The sequence below is a fragment of the Rhinatrema bivittatum genome, chromosome 11, assembly GCF_901001135.1.
Source record: "Rhinatrema bivittatum chromosome 11, aRhiBiv1.1, whole genome shotgun sequence".
Classification (NCBI taxonomy): domain Eukaryota; kingdom Metazoa; phylum Chordata; class Amphibia; order Gymnophiona; family Rhinatrematidae; genus Rhinatrema; species Rhinatrema bivittatum.
Window position 1 is genome coordinate 68,393,809 of NC_042625.1, and position 21,763 is coordinate 68,415,571.

The following is a 21,763-nucleotide window of genomic DNA, read 5'->3' on the forward strand; positions in this document are numbered from 1 at the left end:
CTTTAGGTGGGTTAATATAGTAGTGACACATCTAATAAACCATTTGCTTTTCCTGTTTTAATCTCTAGAGGTCATTTCTGAAATGAAATAAGGATGGCATAACTTTCTAACTTTCTAACCAGCATTTGACAATCCATTGTTCTTCTTTTAGATCAGATGAACATTTTTTAAAATTTGCATTGTTTACCTTGCTTTTGCAGAATTCATCTGACAATGTAATGCATTTTAATTGATAAAATTAAAAAAAAATCAGACTATTTTTTAAATTTAGAAAAGAGGTGAATTTTCAAAGAGTTATGCATGTAAAAATTAGCATAAATATGCATAAGTAGCATCTACTTGTGCACATGACATTTTATAAACACTAAATATCCCCACGTTTATACGTGCGTAAAAATGGGACAGTCTAAGGCCCACGTTTGTGCACGTAAGTTGCACGTAAGTTGCCCCATGAAGTTAGCATGGGGCACATTTAAAACTAATCCGAGAAAGTTCTTTTTTACTTAACGCACAATTAAACTCTGGAATTTGTTACCAGGGGATGTGGTCAGTGCAGTTAGTATAGCTGTGTTTAAAAAAGGATTGGATAAGTTCTTGGAGGAGAAGTCCATTACCTGCTATTAAGTTCACTTAGAGAATAGCCACTGCCATTAGCAATGGTTACATGGAATAGACTTAGTTTTTGGGTACTTGCCAGGTTCTTATGACCTGGATTGGCCACTGTTGGAAACAGGATGCTGGGCTTGATGGACCTTTGGTCTGACCCAGTATGGCATTTTCTTATGTTCTTATGTTCTTATTTTGAAAGACACTTATATGTGTAGGTTTACCAATTTACTGGCCTAATTTTACACCTGCTAATTATGCTGCGTAAGTGATAGTAAATGTGTTATTCTGTACTATGGGCTGAGTGGGAGGTCTGGCTGAACTGTGGGGAACTGAGGCTGAAGAACCAGGAGAGTCTCGATGGCCTGGAGAAGGACTGGGCAAACTGGTGGAAGAATTGGTAAACCTGGTAATTTCAATCCGCTGCCTAGACAGCTAAGTCTGAAAAAAACGCTGTTTATCTTGCCATCTGACTTACTGCCTGATTCACTAATGAATTTCTCCCATTCTGTGTCTATGGGAAAATACCTTGATGAATCAGGCCCTTAGCTGGTTAAGTAAGCATTTAAGACTGGCTAAGAGCTTTTCTCAGATTTATCAGGCTATCTTATTTAACTGGATGTATGAAATGGCTACTTAGATGGAGAAGTAGCGCTTTTTTCAGACTTATCCAGCTAAGTAGTGGCTGTGCCATTACTTAGCCAGATAATCAGACGTTATCCGGGTAAGTGCTGCTATTCATCCAGATAACTTGGAACTTGTCTGGCATGCGGTTTTACATGTGCACACCTGTTTAAGTGCATATTTGTGCATATTATATTACCTGCGCATATCATATACGCACAGATGGTAACTTTCAAACACTGCACGAGTGTACATGTACAATTTGACTGTTCGCATGTATATGTGCACGCAGTTTTATATGATCACATGCATGTGCACACAAATGCTGGTTCTACCGCGCAAGTGGGGAGACTTTATTAGATACATACACCGTTGCAGTTACCAGTTTCCCAAGTCCATTCCCAGTTTGCCCAGGTAAAGGATAGGACTTCCTAACCACCCTAGTTAATATGCCTCCATTTTACCCTTTTAGCCCCAACTCTTAAAACCCTGCTAACTTGCATAGTTTTTTTTGTTTCACAATTACACACCATCCATAGCAGAAGTAAAGTTATGTGGTAGGGGACCTGGTGCACGCTTGGCGCATAAATACTTACACACACAATTCATGTTACATACCCAAACCAACCATGTCTCGCCCAGTGTCCACCCAGTGCCTGCCAAGACCCTGCCTCCTTTTGTGCCTTTTCCATTTGTGTGCGTATCGGCAGAGACACATGCACTCGAGTGCTTCTTAAAATACACGTGGTGCACACAGGCCTCAGATACTCATGTATCTCCTGGCTTTGGCATGCTTAGGGCTTTTAAAATTCACCTGACAGGTTCTAAAATACAGAAGCAAATTTGCGTTCCTATATACATGTATATATGGGTGCACACGCGCATGTTTTAAAGTTATCCGCATGCATGTAAATTTCCCCGAAACAGCTATCCACACACATTAGCAGGTGGCAATGCATGCAGGTACTTTTCCTGGGGTAATTTTCAAAGTGAAAGTGTGCACACACTTTTTCTTTGAAAATGACTGTAAAGCCTGTAGGTGAAAGGTAGCCACAGACTTTACACTTGTTTGAAAATTATCCCCATAAAGAGCATTTCCCATGTTTACAGCTCTGTAGCTCTGATTGACTTGGAAACTGGAAACTGCTGGGCCAAGATAAGAAAGAAAGAAAAATAGGAGCTACAAGTCCCTCAGTGTGGTGGGCATAAAACCAGGACTGGCTCAGCCCGCTCTTCGATATGCAAGCTATTGGCAACTCTCACCGAGAGTGAGGTCAATTGGAAGCTGGGCCAACCAGCAGATGCCCCCTCATACAGGATCTGATCTCCCCACCTTCAAGAAGCTACCTGTGTTGGCCCATATGTGACTAAGTATTTTTCTGAGGAAAGCTGATGCCCTTCTCTCTCCCTGCTTCAGGCTCACCCTTTGACCCCACCTTCTACATCAGCCGGTCCATCTCCAACATTATCTGCTCTATCGTCTTCGGGTATCGTTTTGACTACCAGGACGAGAAATTCCTTAAATTACTCAAACTGCTAAATGAATTCTCAAAGCTGCTCGATTCCCCCTTTTCTCAGGTAAAGGGACTGAGCTTTATAAAGAGGTGGTAATGTTGTAATTATAATTGCTTAATTGGGCATGGGGAGATCTTTGCAGTCAATTCTGAGGCCAATGGTTCCCTTGTCAACTACAAATGGAACATAATAAACATTTAATAATGTTTTTAAAATTTATTTTCCATCTTTTATGACACTTCAAAGCAGACTACATTTAGAAAATTTAGATTTTCCCTATCCCAGAAGGCTTCCAATCTAAAGGGCTCATTACTAAACCACTTTAGGCCATTTATTGCGCGGTAAACACTGTTTACCCACAGTAAATGGCCTAATGGGGGAATAACACAAGCAATATGATGGATAGATGAGTAAGATATTGATGATAAAACTGTACTCTAAGGAAAAATGTTGATCGGGTGTTCCTGAGATGATTGCCAGATTTGGGGTTTGATAGAATTTGTTTCACTGGTGCAGAATTGGTTATAGATGCACGGGGGGGAGGGGGGGGGGCAAGGAAGGGAATTTGTCTTCCTCTGGAATACCCCATAGAGAGAGACATTGGGCAGTCAGGGGAAGGTTGAAGTAGATGGGCTTCTGTTCTTCTTTTAACCTATCCATCTATGTAACTATGTAATATGCATGGGACCCTATCTGGATGAAAACAGTACAATACATATCTCTGAATAATAATAATGATTATTGACTTACCATCCACCAGAGGTCTAAGCCTCCACACCCCTTCCCTATGAGATTAATGGTGATTTGTAAAATATTTGTAACAATCTATTTTTTTTCTTTTGCAGATCTTTAATCTTTTTCCACATATTATGCAGTATATACCAGGACCTCATTTGCGTGTTATTGAAAACATGACATGCTTGAAAGAGTTTATCATAGAGAAGAAGAAAGTGCATGAAAGGTCCCTGGATCCCAACTGCCCCAGGGATTTTATCGACTGTTTTCTCATTAAAATGGAGAAGGTAATGGTCTTTATAACAATTTGGATCTTTTCAACCCACCCAATGACCTATGCTAGAGTGATCCCTGCAATGGAAGTCATTGTTTACTGCTAAGATTATCAAGTATTTATTTATTTAACACTTTTATATAGTGTTAAATAGGCTTAGTTTTTGGGTACTTGCCAGGTTCTTATGGCCTGGATTGGCCACTGTTGGAAACAGGATGCTGGGCTTGATGGACCCTTGGTCTGACCCAGTATGGCATGTTCTTATGTTCTTATATACCGAAGTTCGTATGTACATCACATCGGTTTACAATGAACGGATAGAGAGGAGGAAATGGAATAGACGTTACATTAAACAAAATAACTGGTTGAACGATAATGGCAATGAGTAGAAAGTTATAATAATAGAAGGTAGATAGGATAGTGGAGGAAGGATAGGTAGAGAAGAGGTAGAACAATAGTAACATAGTAACTTGATCAACAAGATATAAATAAACGCTGTGTGGGAGTATTTACAGGAGATATGCATGGAAGTGTTAGCAAGAATGTACAGGAGATAAGGGACACAAGTTGGCAAGGGAGTAGCTGCGAATAATCAGAAAAAGAGCCAGAGAAATCAAAAGTGTGAAAAATAGACAATTAGTAGCAGAAAACTCAGTGCAGGAAGGCGATCACTTCCCTCCTGCGGGAAAAGACAGATGAACTCTGTAATTCTGAACTGAGATTCCCAAGGGGGGGGGGCAGCGGTGGATTCCGGATGAAGACCGGCCCAGGGATTCGCTGCCCAGGCCGGCCCAGGAGATACCACGTGGTCTGCCAAGTGCGGCTCTGACACGGCCGCATTCAGCAGACCACGTAACTAGCGCGACTGGCCCACTGGGGGATGCCCGATCCCCCAATAGGCCAATCCGCCCCTGGGGGGGGGGCATTTGGGGGATTGCAGGATGGCATAGTGTCTGTGTTGCAAGACAGGAAAGTGGGGTCCAAGGGGTTTCGGATTAACTTGGCAGGTGGGAGGGAGGAGAAGGGCCATTAGCCCTGTTGAATTAGGGAATGGGGAAGGAATTTGGGGGAGGGAGACAGACTGGGATCTTCTAATAAAGGTTTGGATAAGTTCATGGAGGAGAAGTCCATCAACTGCTATTAATCAAGTTGAGAGTAGCCACTGCTATTACTGGCATCAGTAGCATGGGATCTACTTAGTGTTTGGGTACTTGTAGCTTGGATTGTCCACTGTTGGAAACAGGATGCTAGGCTTGATGGACCCTTGGTCTGACTAGCATGGCAATTTCTTATGTTCTTATGTTCTTAAGGGAGGGGAAGTCACTAAAGGGTCTCTGTTGCATTGGGTTAGATGAGGGAGATCTGCCCTGGCTTGGGGGGGGGGGGGGGGGTTACTTTAAGATCAGGACTTTAGTGAGGCAGGACTTTAGTGAGGCAGGACTTTAGTGAGCAGAATGACGGTCTGGGAGCACAGGGATAATTGATTACATTTAGGGCAGCTATACCTGCCCCTATGTTTGGAAACCTAAGTTCCCCATACTTGATCTGACCCTACTCTTGGTTTCCTATATTGACAGCACCTAAATTGAGCTATCTAGTGAATCCTGACAACTAAATTTAGTCACTGAGCCCTTGTCAGTTTTCAAAGGGGCTGATCCAGCTGCCTAATTCTGGAAGACATATAGGTAGCCCCTTTGGAAACAGACCCTTAAGATTCCTTTTTCCTACAGACACAGAATGAGAAAAAAATCTTAGTGTAAATCTCCACGTATGGGAGAGACCACATAAATGACTCCAGCTCTCAGCCGTGTGATTTAGAATGGGCATGTCTAACATGCCAACACAACTACAGGGACTTCCAGGGATGACAGGTACAGGCTGGAGCAGAAAAAAATGAAATGAAATAAATAAAAACACAAAATATTATTATTACTAGTAATGATTCTACCCCATTGTATAATTGGAGTTCATTCGAAGAAATCTCAGTGGATACAGTTCAAAAAATAATAAATAAGCAGAAGCCTTCTAATTCTCCTCTGAATCTCTGCTCTGGTATTGTCTTTAAAGGCTTAGGAGAACATTGTCCTAACATATGTTCAATAATAAACCAATCGTTAGAATCCTGAAATTGTCCTTATCAATTGAAACAAGCTTCTATTACTCCAATTCAAAAGAAAAAATCAGCATCATTCCTCGATTTTTCTAATCTTAGACCGATTGCTTCATTGACTTCCCTGTCCAAAACGTTAGAATCATGCATCTTATACCAACTGAATGAATATTTAACAGAACATGATATACTACACCCAAATCAACACGGATTTAGAAAAGGCTATTCAACGGAAACTCTGTTGCTTTCCTCATTTGATACATATATTAGAGGATTCGATTCGAATACAGATTTCATGCTAATACTGTTGGATATATCCGCTGCGTTTGATACGCTGGATCATAAGATTCTCTTGTCTAGACTCCAAATGATTGGACTGCAAAATACAGTATTTAATTGGTTCAGCAGCTATCTAACTGATCGATGCTATCAAGTAAGGTTTAAGGGCAAATCATCTCAAACCTATATCCAAACTACAGGAGTTCCTCAAGGGTCTTCTTTATCCCCAGTGTTATTCAACATCTATCTGTTGCCCTTGTGTCAAATTCTATCAGCATTAAATATTCAATTTAAGATCTATGCAGACGATATACAACTTTTTGTCCCTTATAAATCCTAATGGGCCAATACCATCTCTTTATGTAAATTATACATAAATACTATCGAGCAGTGGTTAAGTCATAGCAGACTTAAACTTAATACCAAAAAAAACGAGTTTCTATTACTAAGTGTAATAAAAAACCCGGTAAAATAGTCCACCGCCTTCAATCATATTAGGAAATGAGGTTATAGAAATTTAAAAAGTTGCATGTAACTTGGAAATACAACTGGACTCTAAGTTATCTTTAACAAATCATGTTTCTCACCTAGTAAAAACCTCTTTTTTTCAAATTGCATACATTAAAAAGGTTAAAACCTCTTCTGTTTAAATCTGATTTCCAACAGTTCTTCAATCCCTCATATTTTCGGGATTGGATTACTGTAACAGTCTTTTCTTGGGTTTGTCCGATTCTACTCTAAAACCACTAAAACAGATTCAAAATACTGCAGCTCGTTTATTAACAGGCTCGCCAATGAGGCACCATATCACACCCATCTTATCTGAATTACACTGGCTTCCAATTAAATATCGTGTTAAATATAAAGTTTTATCACTAATTCATTCGTTAATTCATAACTCCGATTCAACATGGTTATGTTCCACACTTAGGTTATATAAACCAATGAGAAGTCTTAGATCTGCCAGTAAAAATTTGTTAGATGTTCCTACAGTGAGATTAGTGAGATTGAACTTATCTAGGGAAAGAGCCTTTTCGGTGGCGGGTCCCTTACTTTGAAACTCGCTCCTTAATACGTTGAGACAAATTGTGAATCATACCGAATTTAAAAAATCAGTAAAAACTCACTTATTTATAGAAGCGTTGGGGACTCAGGTTCAGGAATTCATAATCAACCTTGAAGCGTCATACACTGTTTTATTTATTTATTTTTATTTTATTTAAAAACTTTTATATACCGGTATTAGTATGCATACATCATACCGGTTTACAATGTAACTTTAAAGGCAGAAATTACAATGAACAGGGAGGGCGAACAAGGAGGAGTATACAAAGAGCAGGAGGTGGAGGAATTAAAGCAATAAATAAAACTGCAACGGACTATTTACAGGAATATACAAGGCGTAGGCAAGATACTTGCAGAAGTCAGTGTACTTAATCAGGGTAGGCTTGTCGGAAGAGCCATGTTTTAAGTTTTTTTCTGAACAGTTGTTTAAAGAAGCGTTTGGGGATTCAGGTACAGGATTTCATAATTAACCTTGAAGCGTCACACACTGTTTTATACTATTTACAGTTGTTAACATCAGTGTACTGCAGCGGACATTTTTTAGAGGACATTAGATTTGTTCTCATCAGTTTGATTTTTATTCTTCTTGATTTTTTACTTCATTCTTTGTAAAAAATCTAGTATAGTTAACTTTAATTATTAAGGAGATAATTATTAGATTTAGGGTTTAATGAATTCATTGTATTTTTTCCTACTTCTACTATTTTTGCTTTATAGTTTTTTATTGTTTTCAGTTTATTTTATTTTATTTTTATTCATTTAATTTAGTTGATACTATCTCCTATTTTATTTTATTTATCTTATTTTATTTTATTTATATTTTTTTAAAAACTCTTGTTTATTTTTTATATTTTTATTGTAAACCGTTTTGGTCAGCTATTCGCTTTTGAAAGACGGTATAGAAATGTTTTAAAATAAATAAATAAATAAAAATAAATAAATAGAAGCAAAATCAGTGCAGACACATGTACATGACTGGTACTCGTGCAGCCCTACCCACAATCGATCCTCTCTGCACGCATGTGGCCTACCTATGACTCCGGACTCCTTAATTGAACACGCCCGCCACAACGAAAACCCGTCCTCAGACGACATCATCAGAAGAGGACGACCGACCTGCATAAAAGTAGGCGCCGACATCTGGCGTCGCACGCCGGGTGTTGCGCGCCTAAGGAGCGCGACCAAGGAGCCTGCCCCTTGCTGCGCCCGTAAGCGTTGCCCCATCTGCGACACCCACCTCTTTCTTTCTCCCTCAAACCCTCAGCATTATTATATATCTTTCAACTTACCCCCCTCTCCCTCTGCCTCTTATCCTACATACATTTCACTCTCCTCAATCACTCTTCTTCCCACAGTACATCATCTACAAGTGGTTCCTTAACCCCACCCAATTAATTCCCCACTTAATACCCTGCTCACACCTACAATAACCTCACCCAGAATCCCCTTCCCCCCATCTAAACATGCTGATACACACAATACCCACTTATCAAACACTACTTTCCTAACTACTTTATACCTCACACCTCACACCACTACACCCATTACAATTACCTACTACCAATCATCCTTATCCCTCTCACACAAATCATCAGCCTTATAGCACTCACTCTTTTCCTTTTCAATGCCCAATCCATTGTCAAAAAAACCCCCTATACTCAACTACATGCTTCAGGATGACGAACCTGACATATGTGCCATAAAAAAGACATGGCTCAAAGAAACCCACACAGTCTTACTAAATCAACTCCTATTGCACACATACGACATTTTCCCCATACCTAGACCCAAGAAAAAATGAGGAGGTCTCCTACTCGCCCCAGAAAAGGAACTAAAAATGATGCCACAAACCATTAGATCTACGCCAAAATTTGAAATCGGGCTTTTCAAATCCCCACAACTACAAATCTGCTTGGTATATACCCCTCCAGGTCTCCTAGACTCAAACTCATCCCCCCTCATAGAGTGCATAGCTGAAAACATATCAATGAATATACCAACCATTATCCTTGGGGACTTAAATTTTCACTTTCACACCATACCCCTCCCCCCTCATGTGATGCCTTCCTGACCTCACTCCAAGCAATGGGATTCAACCAAATAATAAAAGATTACACACACAGAGCAGGGCACACCCTAGATCTAATTTTCGCAAACAAACTCATACGCTCAGACACTCCCTCCTGCACTCCAGTATCCTGGTCTGACTACTCCCTCATCAAAGCAAACTTTACTATAAACAAAACAGCTAGCACCGATACTAACACTAAATACAACACAATTTACTTTAGAAAGCCCTGTTCAAGCGAAGACTTAATCACTGCCCTCACAAATGACCTTGATAAACTAGATCTTTCAACCTGGAACCAGCTCACTAGCTCTTTCAACCTGCTCACTAGCTCTTTCAACCAGCTCACTAGCTCTTTCAACCTGGAACCAGCTCACTAGCAATGTTGCTGACAAACTGCCCAGTGCAAGCCAAGAAAATTAACCTTTCCCATAACACCAAAAATCTCTGGTACACTCCAGAATTGAAAACACAGAAACGTAACCTTAGAAAACTAGAAAGGAACTGGCGTAAAGATCCCTCCCCTACACAACTCGCCAAATACAAACACGCCCTACACCTCTACCGTGAAAACATCCTGAAAACCAAGCGAGACTTCTACGCCCAACGTATCCATAATTTTCACTTCAACCCCAAAGCCCTATTCGATTACGTTTCTGTCCTAACCAAAACTCCCCCCCCCCCCCACCTATACCCGACAAAGAAGCTGCAACCAAATGCCAGGACCTAGCCCAATTCTTCCACGATAAAATAGCAAAAATCATGACCCATTTTCCCATAGCCTCCTCTACCCCTAAGACCCTCAAAAAAATCCCACATGCCACTCTAGACTCTTTTGTGAACACTACCCCCACCAAAATTGAATCACTCCTAAAAAAAAATGAGGCCCTCTTCTCACCCATATGACACTATCCCCATCAAACATCTGCTCGCTATTCCCAACACCATGTCACCACCCTTAGCTCACATCATAAATCAATCCCTCTCCCTCGGACATGTTCCCACACCACTAAAGCAAGCTTTGGTGAAACCTATTCTAAAAAAACCAAAGCTCAATCCTAATGTTCTGACTAATTACCACCCAATCTCCAACCTGCCGTTCATATCAAAAGTCCTGGAAAAAGTAGTTAACCTACAACTAACAGACTATTTAGAAAGTAATAATATCCTTTCCACATCACAATATGGTTTCCGCAAGTACTTCAACACAGGAACTTGGGTGATAGGCATCTCAAATACAGCCCTATCCTGGTTCTCCTCATACCTTGACCACAGAAAGTACCTAGTCAAACTTGATAACTTTGAATCCGCTCACATTCCCCTCACACAAGGCGTACCACAAGGCTCCTCTTTATCGTCCACCCTCTTCAATATATATCTACTCCCACTCTGCCACCTTCTCTCTAAACTAGGACTAAAATTTTTCTTATATGCAGACGACGTACAAATACTCATTCCCATTCGGAAATCCCTTACTGAAACCCTGCAATATTGGGAAACTTGCCTGACATCCATCAATTCTCTCCTCTCCAATATCCACCTTGCACTCAATGCCTCTAAAACAGAAATCCTTATCCTAACAAATCAATCAATCGACGCGATCCACCAAATGAATCAAAACGCCTCACAAGCTTACACACTACCACCCAGTGTCAGAGACTTAGGAGTTTCCCTTGACAATCAGCTAAGCTTCAAATCTCACATTAAATCACTGCTAAAAGGGGGCTTCTTTAAACTTCAAACCCTCAAAAAACTGAAGCCCCTCCTCCACGCCCACGACTTCCGCACTGTTATGCAAACCACCATACTATCTAAAATCGACTATTGCAACTCCCTTCTCATAGGTCTACCTGCCTCCACTATTAAACCCCTCCAAATCCTCCAAAATGCTATGGCTAGAATCTTAACAAACACCAGGAAAACTGACCACATCACTCCCATACTACAGGATCTCCACTGGCTCCCCATTTCCTACCGTTCCCAATACAAAACACTTACCATCCTCCATAACACATTATACAAAAACAACTCCCCCTGGCTTGAGGATATGCCACATTTCCGTCAAACTAATCGCCCCACCAGAAACTCCCTCGCTGGCACCCTTCAAACCCCCTCACTCAAAATTGGGCACCTTACCACTACCCGGGACAGAGCCTTCTCCATTGCGGGTCCTACCCTCTGGAACTCCCTTCCTGCTAAACTCCGCCTAGAACCGTCCCTGAGCCATTTCAAAAAAGGAATCAAGACATGGCTCTTTAAACAGGCATACCCCAACTCCTCCCAATCCTAGTCATTGTCTTGTCTCGAACTTACTCAGCTCCCGCTCAGCCTACACACCCCCTCCTCAACCTCCCCTTCGCCATCCCAAAATAAATAAAATTCCCAGCTCCCCCCTCTCCCCTACCATTCTAGCTCCCTCACCTTCCCAGCTCCCCCCCTGCTCCCTCCCCCCACCCTTCCCCAGCACCCTGCTGCCTCTCCCCTACCCCTCCCCTCTCTTCCTACAAACAGCCTTTTCTTGAAAGTGCCATTGCCTTAACGTTCTCCTATACCCCTACCCCCTCCTCTCCTTTCCCCTCCTCGCTACCCCCTTCCCCTTCTCCCTGCCCCTACATTTAATATTATTATTGTAAATAATTTCATATGTTAAGTTCTTAAGGGTACATGCATCCTTTACATCCTGATGCATACCTACTCTTAACATGCATAATCATCATCCAGTTCGTTTTACAAAGTTGTATCCTTGCTCGTTGACTCTCTCTATCCTTGTTCCTAGTTCATTGTAATATCGTTGACTCTCTCTATCCTCGTTCATTGTAATTTCCTTTCTCAGTTAAATGTGAACCGACATGATATGTCCTACGAATGCCGGTATATAAAAATTGTTAAATAAATAATAAATAAATAAAACTCTCCTCCTTTCATTCATCGAACACCTACTCAAAGGACTAGACAAAGGAAACTCATTCCTACTCGCACTTCTAGACATATCCTTGGCCTTTGACACCATAAACCATAATACACTACTGGATCGATTGTCTGAAATTGACATTTCAGGGACACCTCTTCACTGGTTCACATCATACCTAAAAAACAGACAATATAAAGTTAGAATAGGTAACCATGTCTCCAAAGCAATTAACCTTCTACAAGGAGTTCCCCAAGGCTCATCACTATCATCTACCCTATTCAACATTTACCTCCTGCCCCTCTGCCACCTCCTCTCTGAACTTGGTCTAACATACCTCATATATGCGGATGACAAATCGTCATTCCCATCACTGACTCCCTACCCAATGCCATCAAAACCTGGGAAACCTCCCTCTCCACCATCAACAACCTCCTCACTAACTTCAACCTCGCACTCAACACTACAAAAACAGAAATCATGATAATTACACTGCAACACATTCCCTCCACCCCTAATCAACACAACCCTCTCCCACCCTTAATCACAACCACACAACACGTAAGAAATCTAGGCATCATCATTGACGACCAACTCAACCTCAAAAGATTCATCAACACCACCTTGAAAGAATGTTACTTCAAGCTACAAACCCTAAAAAAACTAAAACCCCTCCTACATTTCAACAATTTCCGAATAGTACTCCAATCAACCATTTTCTCTAAGGTTGATTACTGCAACACCCTCCTTCTCGGCCTACCCAAAATCACCATCTCCCCCCTCCAAATGCTTCAGAATGCAGTTGCACGCATCCTCACCAACACTCGCAGGAACGAGCATATCACCCCCATCCTCAAAGAACTACACTGGCTCCCAAATCCAACATCTCATACATTAGAAAACCCTCACCACCATACACAAACATTCCCTCCATATTCTGAATAAAATCATTACAAGTCTTCCAATTATTCCCTAAAACTAATAGGGTGTAAGGACCATCTTAATACTGTTAAGCCAACTGGAAAATAAACTAATAAAAATGCATCTAAAAACAGCAAACTTCCTGAAGCTTAAAAGAACCTCACTTCCTTTTCCGTTTTTTCCTCTTCAGCCAAAAAAACTAAGCTACAGGAATTACTTCATTGCTGCCTTTCTTTTTATTAAACAAAGTTTCATTACTATCGAATCCCTTACTTTTTATTGGCTGAAGGGATGAATACTTAACGTATTACTTACCTATGCTCTGATGCAAATTCCTGCAATTAACCAGTTTAAAATTAAACAATGTCTGATGGGAGTGAGCAAGAAATGTTTATTATAATAAAATCCTTCCTCCTTTACTGTCTCTGTCCTCATAGTGGCAGTGGTGGCCAGCAAATAGCACAGCACTGGCTTCCAGCCAATAGGACCCTTTGCTAAAACCAGAGTCCCTTTCCCAGAAATTTCAAAGCCTCAGTAGCCCACCATAATTGATTTTACTTCTTTCAAAAGAAAATTTGCTGTCTTTTACCCTTAAGTATTTTCTGACATCCAAAGAAATGGACAGAAGCAGTTTCCTTTGTTACTTAAATTACACTTTAACTAAATAGGGAAAAAAACAATTTAAATTAATTAAAATGCCTAAGCCACTAACTTGCATTAGTAAATGAATTAGCCCAGAAATAACACAGCTTGACAGCGCAGCAAGCAACTAAAGTCATCTCCTAGTTAAGATCTCAGAGGAGTTAAGGTGACCTAGGACAGTAGATGTACAAAGGCTAAGAAAACCGATAATGAAATGTAGTCCATCCTCAGATTCATACTTTGTTGGGAAAATTTAATGTGCACCATTTTGAATTTTGGTCACTGATAAATCTTTGGCATCGCTGAGTTTTGTGTATAAATTTGTCTTTTCTTAGCTGGAAATATTTTCTCTCATCTACCTTTCCACAGGAAAAGCAGAACCCTGCTTCTGAGTTCAATGATGATAATCTGGTGATGAGCACCTTAAATCTGTTCTTCGCAGGGACTGAGACCACTAGTACAACCCTGAGATATGCTTTCCTGATTCTCCTGAAGAACCCCGAAATAAAAGGTGGAAAGCCAAAAAATATTTACAATAAAGGCAGGCAATATATGGAACAGACGCCTAGCAGAGATGGTGATGCAAAAATTGTATCAAAATTCAAAATTTCCTGGGATGGACACAGAGGGCTCAGTGAAGGGGAAGTAAAGGGTAAAGCCTGGGATAGTCACAGAGGATCCTCAGTAATGGGAGAGAAAGGGGTAAAGCCTGAGATGGGCACAGAGGATTCTCAGTGATGGGGGAGTAAGAGATAAAGTATGGGATTGGTGCAGAGTATCTGTAATGGCAGGGGAGAGATGTGTAAGCTTAGGACTGACACAGAGGACTCTCAGCAGTGGTGGAGTGAAGGATAAAGCCTGGGATAGACACAGAGGATCTTCAGTTGTGGTAGCAAGTGAGAGGTAGAGCTGGAGATCAAGACTGGGGACTAAGGATGATTTATGCAAGCAGCACTGAGGTGTTCAGTTTCAAAGACTCAACTTTCAGTCATTGGCTAGTGAGGGACGTGATCCATGTCAATGTTTGAGAGCCCATGGAGAGAGGAGGTGATAGATCTGAATGCTCATCGAAATGTATCAGAGAGAGGGAAATTTTCGTGGCCCAAAAAGAAGGAAGAATGGCAGTGATAAAAGTGGATAATGAGCCCCCTCACTGGTTTTTCAGTTGTGGAAATATGAATATTTATTGGGCCCATCATGGTTAAATAAGAGCAAGGCAACCTGTACAGACACAATTTTTTCTATATTTATTTCTCCTAGCTATATGCAGATATATATATATATATATATTTTTACAGAAAATGTAGTGCGGGAAATTGACCTTGTGATTGGACAGGATCGGGCACCAGCAGTGGAGGATCGGAGCAAGATGCCATACACAGATGCCGTCATCCATGAGGTCCAGCGCTTTGCGGATATTGTTCCCCTGGGTGTCCCCCATGTTGTTACCCAAGACATTGAATTCCGTGGCTACACCATCCCCAAGGTCAGCTGCATGCGAGATCAATCCCGAGGCTTGCTAACAATCATTGAATTCCACTGTCATCAAGACCCTCTCCCCCAACCCTACAAACACGTATCATTTTAAGAGAGTTATATACAGATTGGCCACCAGCTGTCGTTCTATTTTCTCAGTAATCCAGTGTGCATTAGCACAAACATAACAGGGAGTCAGACGCAGACATGGAGTGACCTTTAGGAGGTAGCTAGTTATAAAGCACAAGCTGGGTTCAAGCTGAACTAATATCTCCTTGGGGAAAATTCACTCCTAAGTGTGTAATAGGATTTGTTTGTAGAATACTTTCATATGCAACCTTCAGTTTTTTTAGATTATTCATACTCCTCCATTGCAGAAGGATCTGATTCCCCTCTAGTAAAAATGATTGCAGATGTGTTATCATCATCTGTATTTCACAGCACCAGCACCAATTTAGACAGTGAGATAACAAGGACGGAGAGAGCAGCGCAGCCATGGTGTTCAGAGCTCCCTTAAGGCACAAGAATCTCTTGTATTTAATAGGGGGAGATGGGTAGGGGTCCTGGGGCTTGTGAGTGTGCGCTGGCTCAGTCCTGGCATTCCCTGATTGTTACTGCTACAGCCAGGCCCAGTTTTAGAGCCGCAAGGTGAGGGAAGGTGGCATTAGCATAATGGGAAGGAAACCTGGTTGGGAAGGGTGAGGGGGAGTGGAGCCGCAGGTGCAGCTATATCTAGCTTTGCCACAGACACAATTGGTTTATGTGTTATGTCTTAAATTTTTGCCTCCAGGAGACTATGGTTATCACTGCATTGACTACAGTTCTGAAGGATCCCAAGTGGTTCAAGAACCCCGACAGCTTTGACCCTGGACACTTCTTGGATGAGAACGGTGCTTTTAAGAAGAATGACGCCTTCATGCCCTTTTCAGCAGGTAGTTCTCTGGAAAAGTCAGAGCGAGAAATGGGTAAAAGGGAAATCCACACCGAGATACACAACATGAAAAAGCTGGGAGGCATTTCCTGCTCTTCAGAGTTTGCCATTACGTCTATTCAAACACTGGGGTTGGGGGGGTGGTGGGTGAGATGGAGATTAAATACTCAAATTTGTCTAGCTAAGGCCTTGATTCATCATTCTGCTATATTCCGCAATAAAAAAAAAAGGGGGGGGGGGGCGATAATGTGTAATACATTATTGCCTGCAGCACTATAGACCCTAATTTCCCTAAACCCCACCCAAACTCCTCCCCTTTCCCTAATTTAAATGTTCAAATTTTGATGCGGTAGTTATTGCGTGCGTTAGGGAGTGATTGCGTGCGATAGTGCCCTAACACACGAGATAACGGCTCATCGCAATTTAATGAATGACCCTATAAGTTTGGGAGTAAGCAGGCCAAACTGCTGCTTTTAAATTTCCCACTGCTTTGACTGCCTCCGATTTATCTGGCTAAAATAGAAAAGTTTGCCAATAACCCAAGAACCTTATTCTCCATAGTAACGAAGCTCACAAATGACAAACAAGAATCACCTCAAAGTCTTCCTGAATCAAAATGCAATGAATTAGCTAAATTTTTTAGTGACAAAATATTAAACCTAAGAAACAAACTCCCCAAAAACAGCAAACAAGCAATCGTAATGCAAAAAAGAGATGTTAACATATGGTCCTCATTTATAGAAATATCTGAACAAGAAGTTGAATCAATGATAAAAAATATAAACCCTGCTCCACATAAAATCGATACAATACCAACAACTGAGATAAAAAAGATTACCAATGTAGTAACCCCAACACTAACTAATATCATAAACCTATCCCTAACTGAAGGATTAATGCCAGATACACTAAAAGGGGCAATCATTAAGCCAATCATCAAAAAGAAAAACAGTGACCCATTAATCTTCATTAACTACCGCCCAGTCTCAAACCTTCCATTATTAGCTAAATTAATAGAGAAAACAGTACAGAAACAGCTAGCTGAACATCTAGACAATAATAACATACTGTACCCTTCACAACACGGCTTCCGAAAACACTACAGGACTGAGACATTACTTCTCTCACTAACAGACAACATATTAAGAGGTTTTGATAACAGTAAACATTATATCCTTATAATGCTCGACTTATCTGCAGCCTTTGATACAGTAAACCACAAAATACTACTAAAAAGACTTGAAGAAATTGGATTATGTGACAAAACAATAAACTGGTTCAGATCCTACCTAAACAACAGGTTCTTTCAAGTCCAGATAAAAAACACATTATCAGAGAAATTTAAACTTGAAACAGGAGTACCTCAGGGTTCAGCGCTGTCTGCTACCCTCTTTAACATATATATGCTACCCTTATGTCATCTGCTGGCAGGCCTAGGGATAATACATTACATTTATGCAGACGACATTCAATTAATTCTACCAATAGACGACACAATTGAAAAAACATTGTCTAGCTAACATGTACCTAGACATAATTAAACAACTACTAAACCAGATGGAACTGGTTATCAACATTGACAAAACTGAATTCCTTCACCTTGAGAGAAAATATACTAAAATCATTCAAACACCGATAACCCCGGGCAACAACAAGCTAGGTTGAGAGAACGTTGCCCAAATCTCTTCTTGGAGTGAGTGTCCTCACTCCGACGGCCAGCAAATCTTCACTAGAGACCACTGTTCTTTCCGTATGTCTCATGTTGAATGTGAAAGTGGCCCCCAACCCCCTTCGCTCATACCTAATCCCCACCTCGAGTTACTAGGTAGCCCTCCGATAGGGATACAAATACCTGTCTAGGGCATAGGCACTATAGGAAGTCTCTCTCTCTCTCTCTCATGAGCCGGCGGCACATGATAACGAATTTGCATTCGCAAATCGTGTTAACAGCTGTTAGCGCGATTTGCGAATTTATCTCCCGTGATAACACCTTGGCAAATGACCCCCTAAGTTAGGTGCTGAAATGTAGTAGCTGTTTTTAATTTTTAGGTCTGTGTTTGTTGGAAACAACTTGCTCTGACCTCTCCCACCTGCCTCCAAGTTACACTTTATAACAGTGATGCTCAAACTATCCTCAGCCCCCCCCCCCCCCCCCCCCAGCCAGAGAGATTTTAGGCTATTCCTATTGAATATGCAAGAAATATATTGGAGGGACTGCTTCAAATGTATATCATGCAAATTCATTAGGGATATTCTAAAAACCATTTACAGCGGCACAAGGGTTAATTTGAGCATCACTACTTCATAACATCTTCTCCTCCCTCATGCAGAAAGTCATTACAGGAGTAATCTAATGTGATAATACAATGCATGATCCTGTGCTCAGTGATTTTACACTATGCCAAGCACCTTATCCATGTCTGATGTCCTTTCCCAGGAAAGCGGATCTGCCTCGGGGAAGGCCTGGCCCGCATGGAGCTCTTCCTGATCTTCACTACCATCCTGCAGAACTTCACTTTGACGACTACAAAGGATCCAAAGGACATTGACCTCAGCTCAGGACTGAGGACAGGCAGTGCACCACGCCCTTATCTGCTGTGCGTGCGCCCTCGCTAAAGATATTCTACATGCATGCTGTACCTTAGGAGCTATATACTCCATGGGATACCAACAGTATCCCCAGCACAGGTCTTCTCCTCATGTGGCACTGTTTATACAAGATCGGATTGAGAAGGGAACCCATCAATTCAAGAACACATTGTTCAGCTGAACCTTATCCCTATCCTCCTTTTACTGAGACGTCCTGCAAAACAAGCAAAGGACTGTGAGGTTTGCAGAGACAACTCTCAGGGAAGGAACTGGATTCAACACATCAGTGAATGCCTTGGCTTTGGATTTATAATAGAATGCACAAAATTGGAAACATTAAATAGAAAATTGGCAACTCAACCCCTGTGCATGATACCCAGATTCCTACTCTGCTGGCTGTTTAAGCCAAGTAATTTGGCAGGTAGACTGAAAGTGACCAGGTAACTCCATGTCATTAGGGGACAACTGAGCCAGCCCTAGTTTTACCCTAATGCATCTAGAGAATTGCAGCACCTGCTTTCCTTAGAGAAATTGGAACTAAATGTCCAGAGATGCACTAGGAGTAAAATCAGGAATGGTTGAGCATATCACTGATGACCTGGAGATGCCTAGTTACTGTGAGTCAGCAGCTTAGGAATATTTATTAATTTAAATTATATTTTCCCTTGTCTAATTAAGGTGTACATTTAGTAACACATGAGATTGTTATGTTCTGTGTGTCTTGAACTATAAGTGGGCCCTTGGGGCATGGCAAGTGTAGACTCCACCCACAAGGAGGAGCCCTGTGGGCAACTCGCCACAACAGGTGAGGTCTCAGCAGTGAAAGACAACAGAGTAGGTAAGGTTTTATTGTACAGCCAATGATGATCCGTGAAATGAGTCTAGGAGTCAGTTCGAAGAAAACCTTCTCTAGGCGTAGCTTGCACAGGCAACTACGGTAGAGGTCCGCAGACCGGGGTGGGCCAGAGTCAGTGAAGTAGCTGTACAAGACAGGTGGGTTGCGGATAGTGGCCTGCAAGCAGGGTAACCCGGGAATCCGTGCCATGAAGGTAGAAGAACAGTAGATGTACTCACAGAGACTCTGTAGGTAGATGGAAGGTCAGGTACCGAGGAGACTCAAGACTGGGTCTTCCAGTACGATGCAGGAACTCACAGGAAGAGAAGAGAATGGCCCTCTGAGGAGCAGATAGCGCTGAGTGTTGCAAGGCCCCCGAGGAGCAGGTACCTGGGTCAATCAGAAGGAAAGCGAAGCCCCAGTATGGCGGAAGTAGCAGGACGGGAATCCTTGCTAACTCGAATAGCAAGATGTCAACTGTGTTTAAATATGGTAAAAACAACAAAAGAGTAGATGCCCAAGAGTCTTTTCCAAATCTTTAATTGGTGGAGACATATGTAATTAGTTAAAATAGCCCGACTCGCGCAGAGTTTCGCCACATTCCAGTGGCTGCCTCAGGGGCTTAAATGAGAGCTCACTGAATAAATCTCAATTTATTTCAAAAACATCCGCAGCACAGACATATCTTAATTAAATACCATTGCGCTTAAGCCTCTCCTGGTTCCATTCTCTAATGGTGCCGCATACGTGCTTCTGCGGGTCAGCGTGTGCGGTCTCCACTCAGTTCAAATGTGGCGAAACTCGGCGCGAGTCGGGCTATTTTAACTAATTACATACGTATCTACCAATTAAAGATTTGGAAAAGACTCTTGGGCATCTACTCTTTTGTTGTTTCCTCACGGCGTTGTTTGATTGCCTACCTTGCTGTTTTCTGGGCCCGTCCCGTTTAAATATGGTAGGCAGGTGACATCATGCGGTGAGGATGCCCCCGAGGTTCCCGCCATAACATGTTCAAGAAAGGGGCAGGCGCGCGCGTGCCCTAGGTAACCCCGGATGTAAGATGTTTGCCGGGAGCGCCCACGCCGACCTGGGCACGCCATGAGGGTCGAAATATGGATGCGGAGGCCGCCCTCCTTCCCAGACTTGGAGTTGCCTGCAGAAAAGAGGTGAGCAGCAAAGGTCACAGCCGCCTGCGACCGACGGGTGCAACAGTACCCCCCTTCTTTGGGCCCCTCCCAGGGGCTTTGGCTTCCTGGGGTGAGCAAGGTGGAAGCAATGTAGCATCTCTTTATCCAATATATTGGCAGCAGGCTCCCAGCTGTTCTCCTCTGGTCCATAACCCTCCCAGGAGATGAGGTACTCCCAGTGCTTTCCTCTTTTACAAACATCCAGTATATCATCTACTTTGTACGCGATGTCATCCTCTGCATCCATGGGTTGTGGATCAGGAGTCTTGTGAGAAAATTCCGAGAGGATCAATGGCTTCATGAGGGACACATGAATTGCATTGTAAATTTTCATTGAAGCTGGCAGCCTCGAGCTATACATCAAAGGTCCTAGACGTCGGAGGATGGTAACGGGTCCAATGTATCGCGGTGCAAATCGAGCCAAAGGTAGCTTGAGCCGAATATATTTGGTACTCAGCCATACCTTATCTCCTGGCTTAAACTGGGGAGCCTCTCGATGATGGCCATCATAGAATCTTTTCGCTCGTTGTCCAGCCATGTGTAAAAGCTCTTTGGTCTGAGTCCAGAGTTGTGGTATTTCATCAGCAGTGGCCTGGGCAGCTGGTGATGACCCAGTCAACGGTATAGGAAGTGGTGGAAGTGGCTGACGGCCATACACAATCTGAAATGGCATGGATCCTGTTGAGGATGCCGGATGTGAATTCAAAGTGAACTCGGCCCAGGGTAGTAGCTCCGCCTAATCATTCTGCCTAGAGTTCACATAGGCACGGATGAACTGCTTAAGGATTCTCTTCATTCTCTCCGTTTGCCCATTTGATTGGGGATGATAAGCCGACGTCAAATCCAGGAAGATAGTGAACTTTCGACACAGTGCCCTCCAGAACTTGGCCGTGAACTGGACTCCTCTATCAGATACAATGTGTTTCAGCATCCATGTAGAGTCTGACCCCTGAATTCTTGGCCCGGACCCAGAGGAGGTTGCTAGATTTCTTCTGGGT

General features: G+C 42.1%; 1 protein-coding gene across 5 annotated transcripts in view; it reads left to right on the top strand.

Moving 5' to 3' along the window:
- The window catches only part of LOC115100866 (cytochrome P450 2G1-like), a 54,325-nt gene extending 35,222 nt beyond the window's left edge, over positions 1–19,103 (top strand). For all 5 annotated transcript variants that reach the window (XM_029619879.1, XM_029619878.1, XM_029619876.1 and 2 more), the window contains 6 exons: positions 2,648–2,808; positions 3,591–3,767; positions 14,117–14,258; positions 15,046–15,233; positions 16,014–16,155; positions 18,592–19,103. In XM_029619879.1, coding sequence (XP_029475739.1) covers positions 2,648–2,808; positions 3,591–3,767; positions 14,117–14,258; positions 15,046–15,233; positions 16,014–16,155; positions 18,592–18,770 — 989 coding nt within the window. In that variant the 3' untranslated portion in view covers positions 18,771–19,103. The remainder of the gene's footprint in view (positions 1–2,647; positions 2,809–3,590; positions 3,768–14,116; positions 14,259–15,045; positions 15,234–16,013; positions 16,156–18,591) is intronic.
- The last annotated feature ends 2,660 nt before the right edge of the window (positions 19,104–21,763 follow it).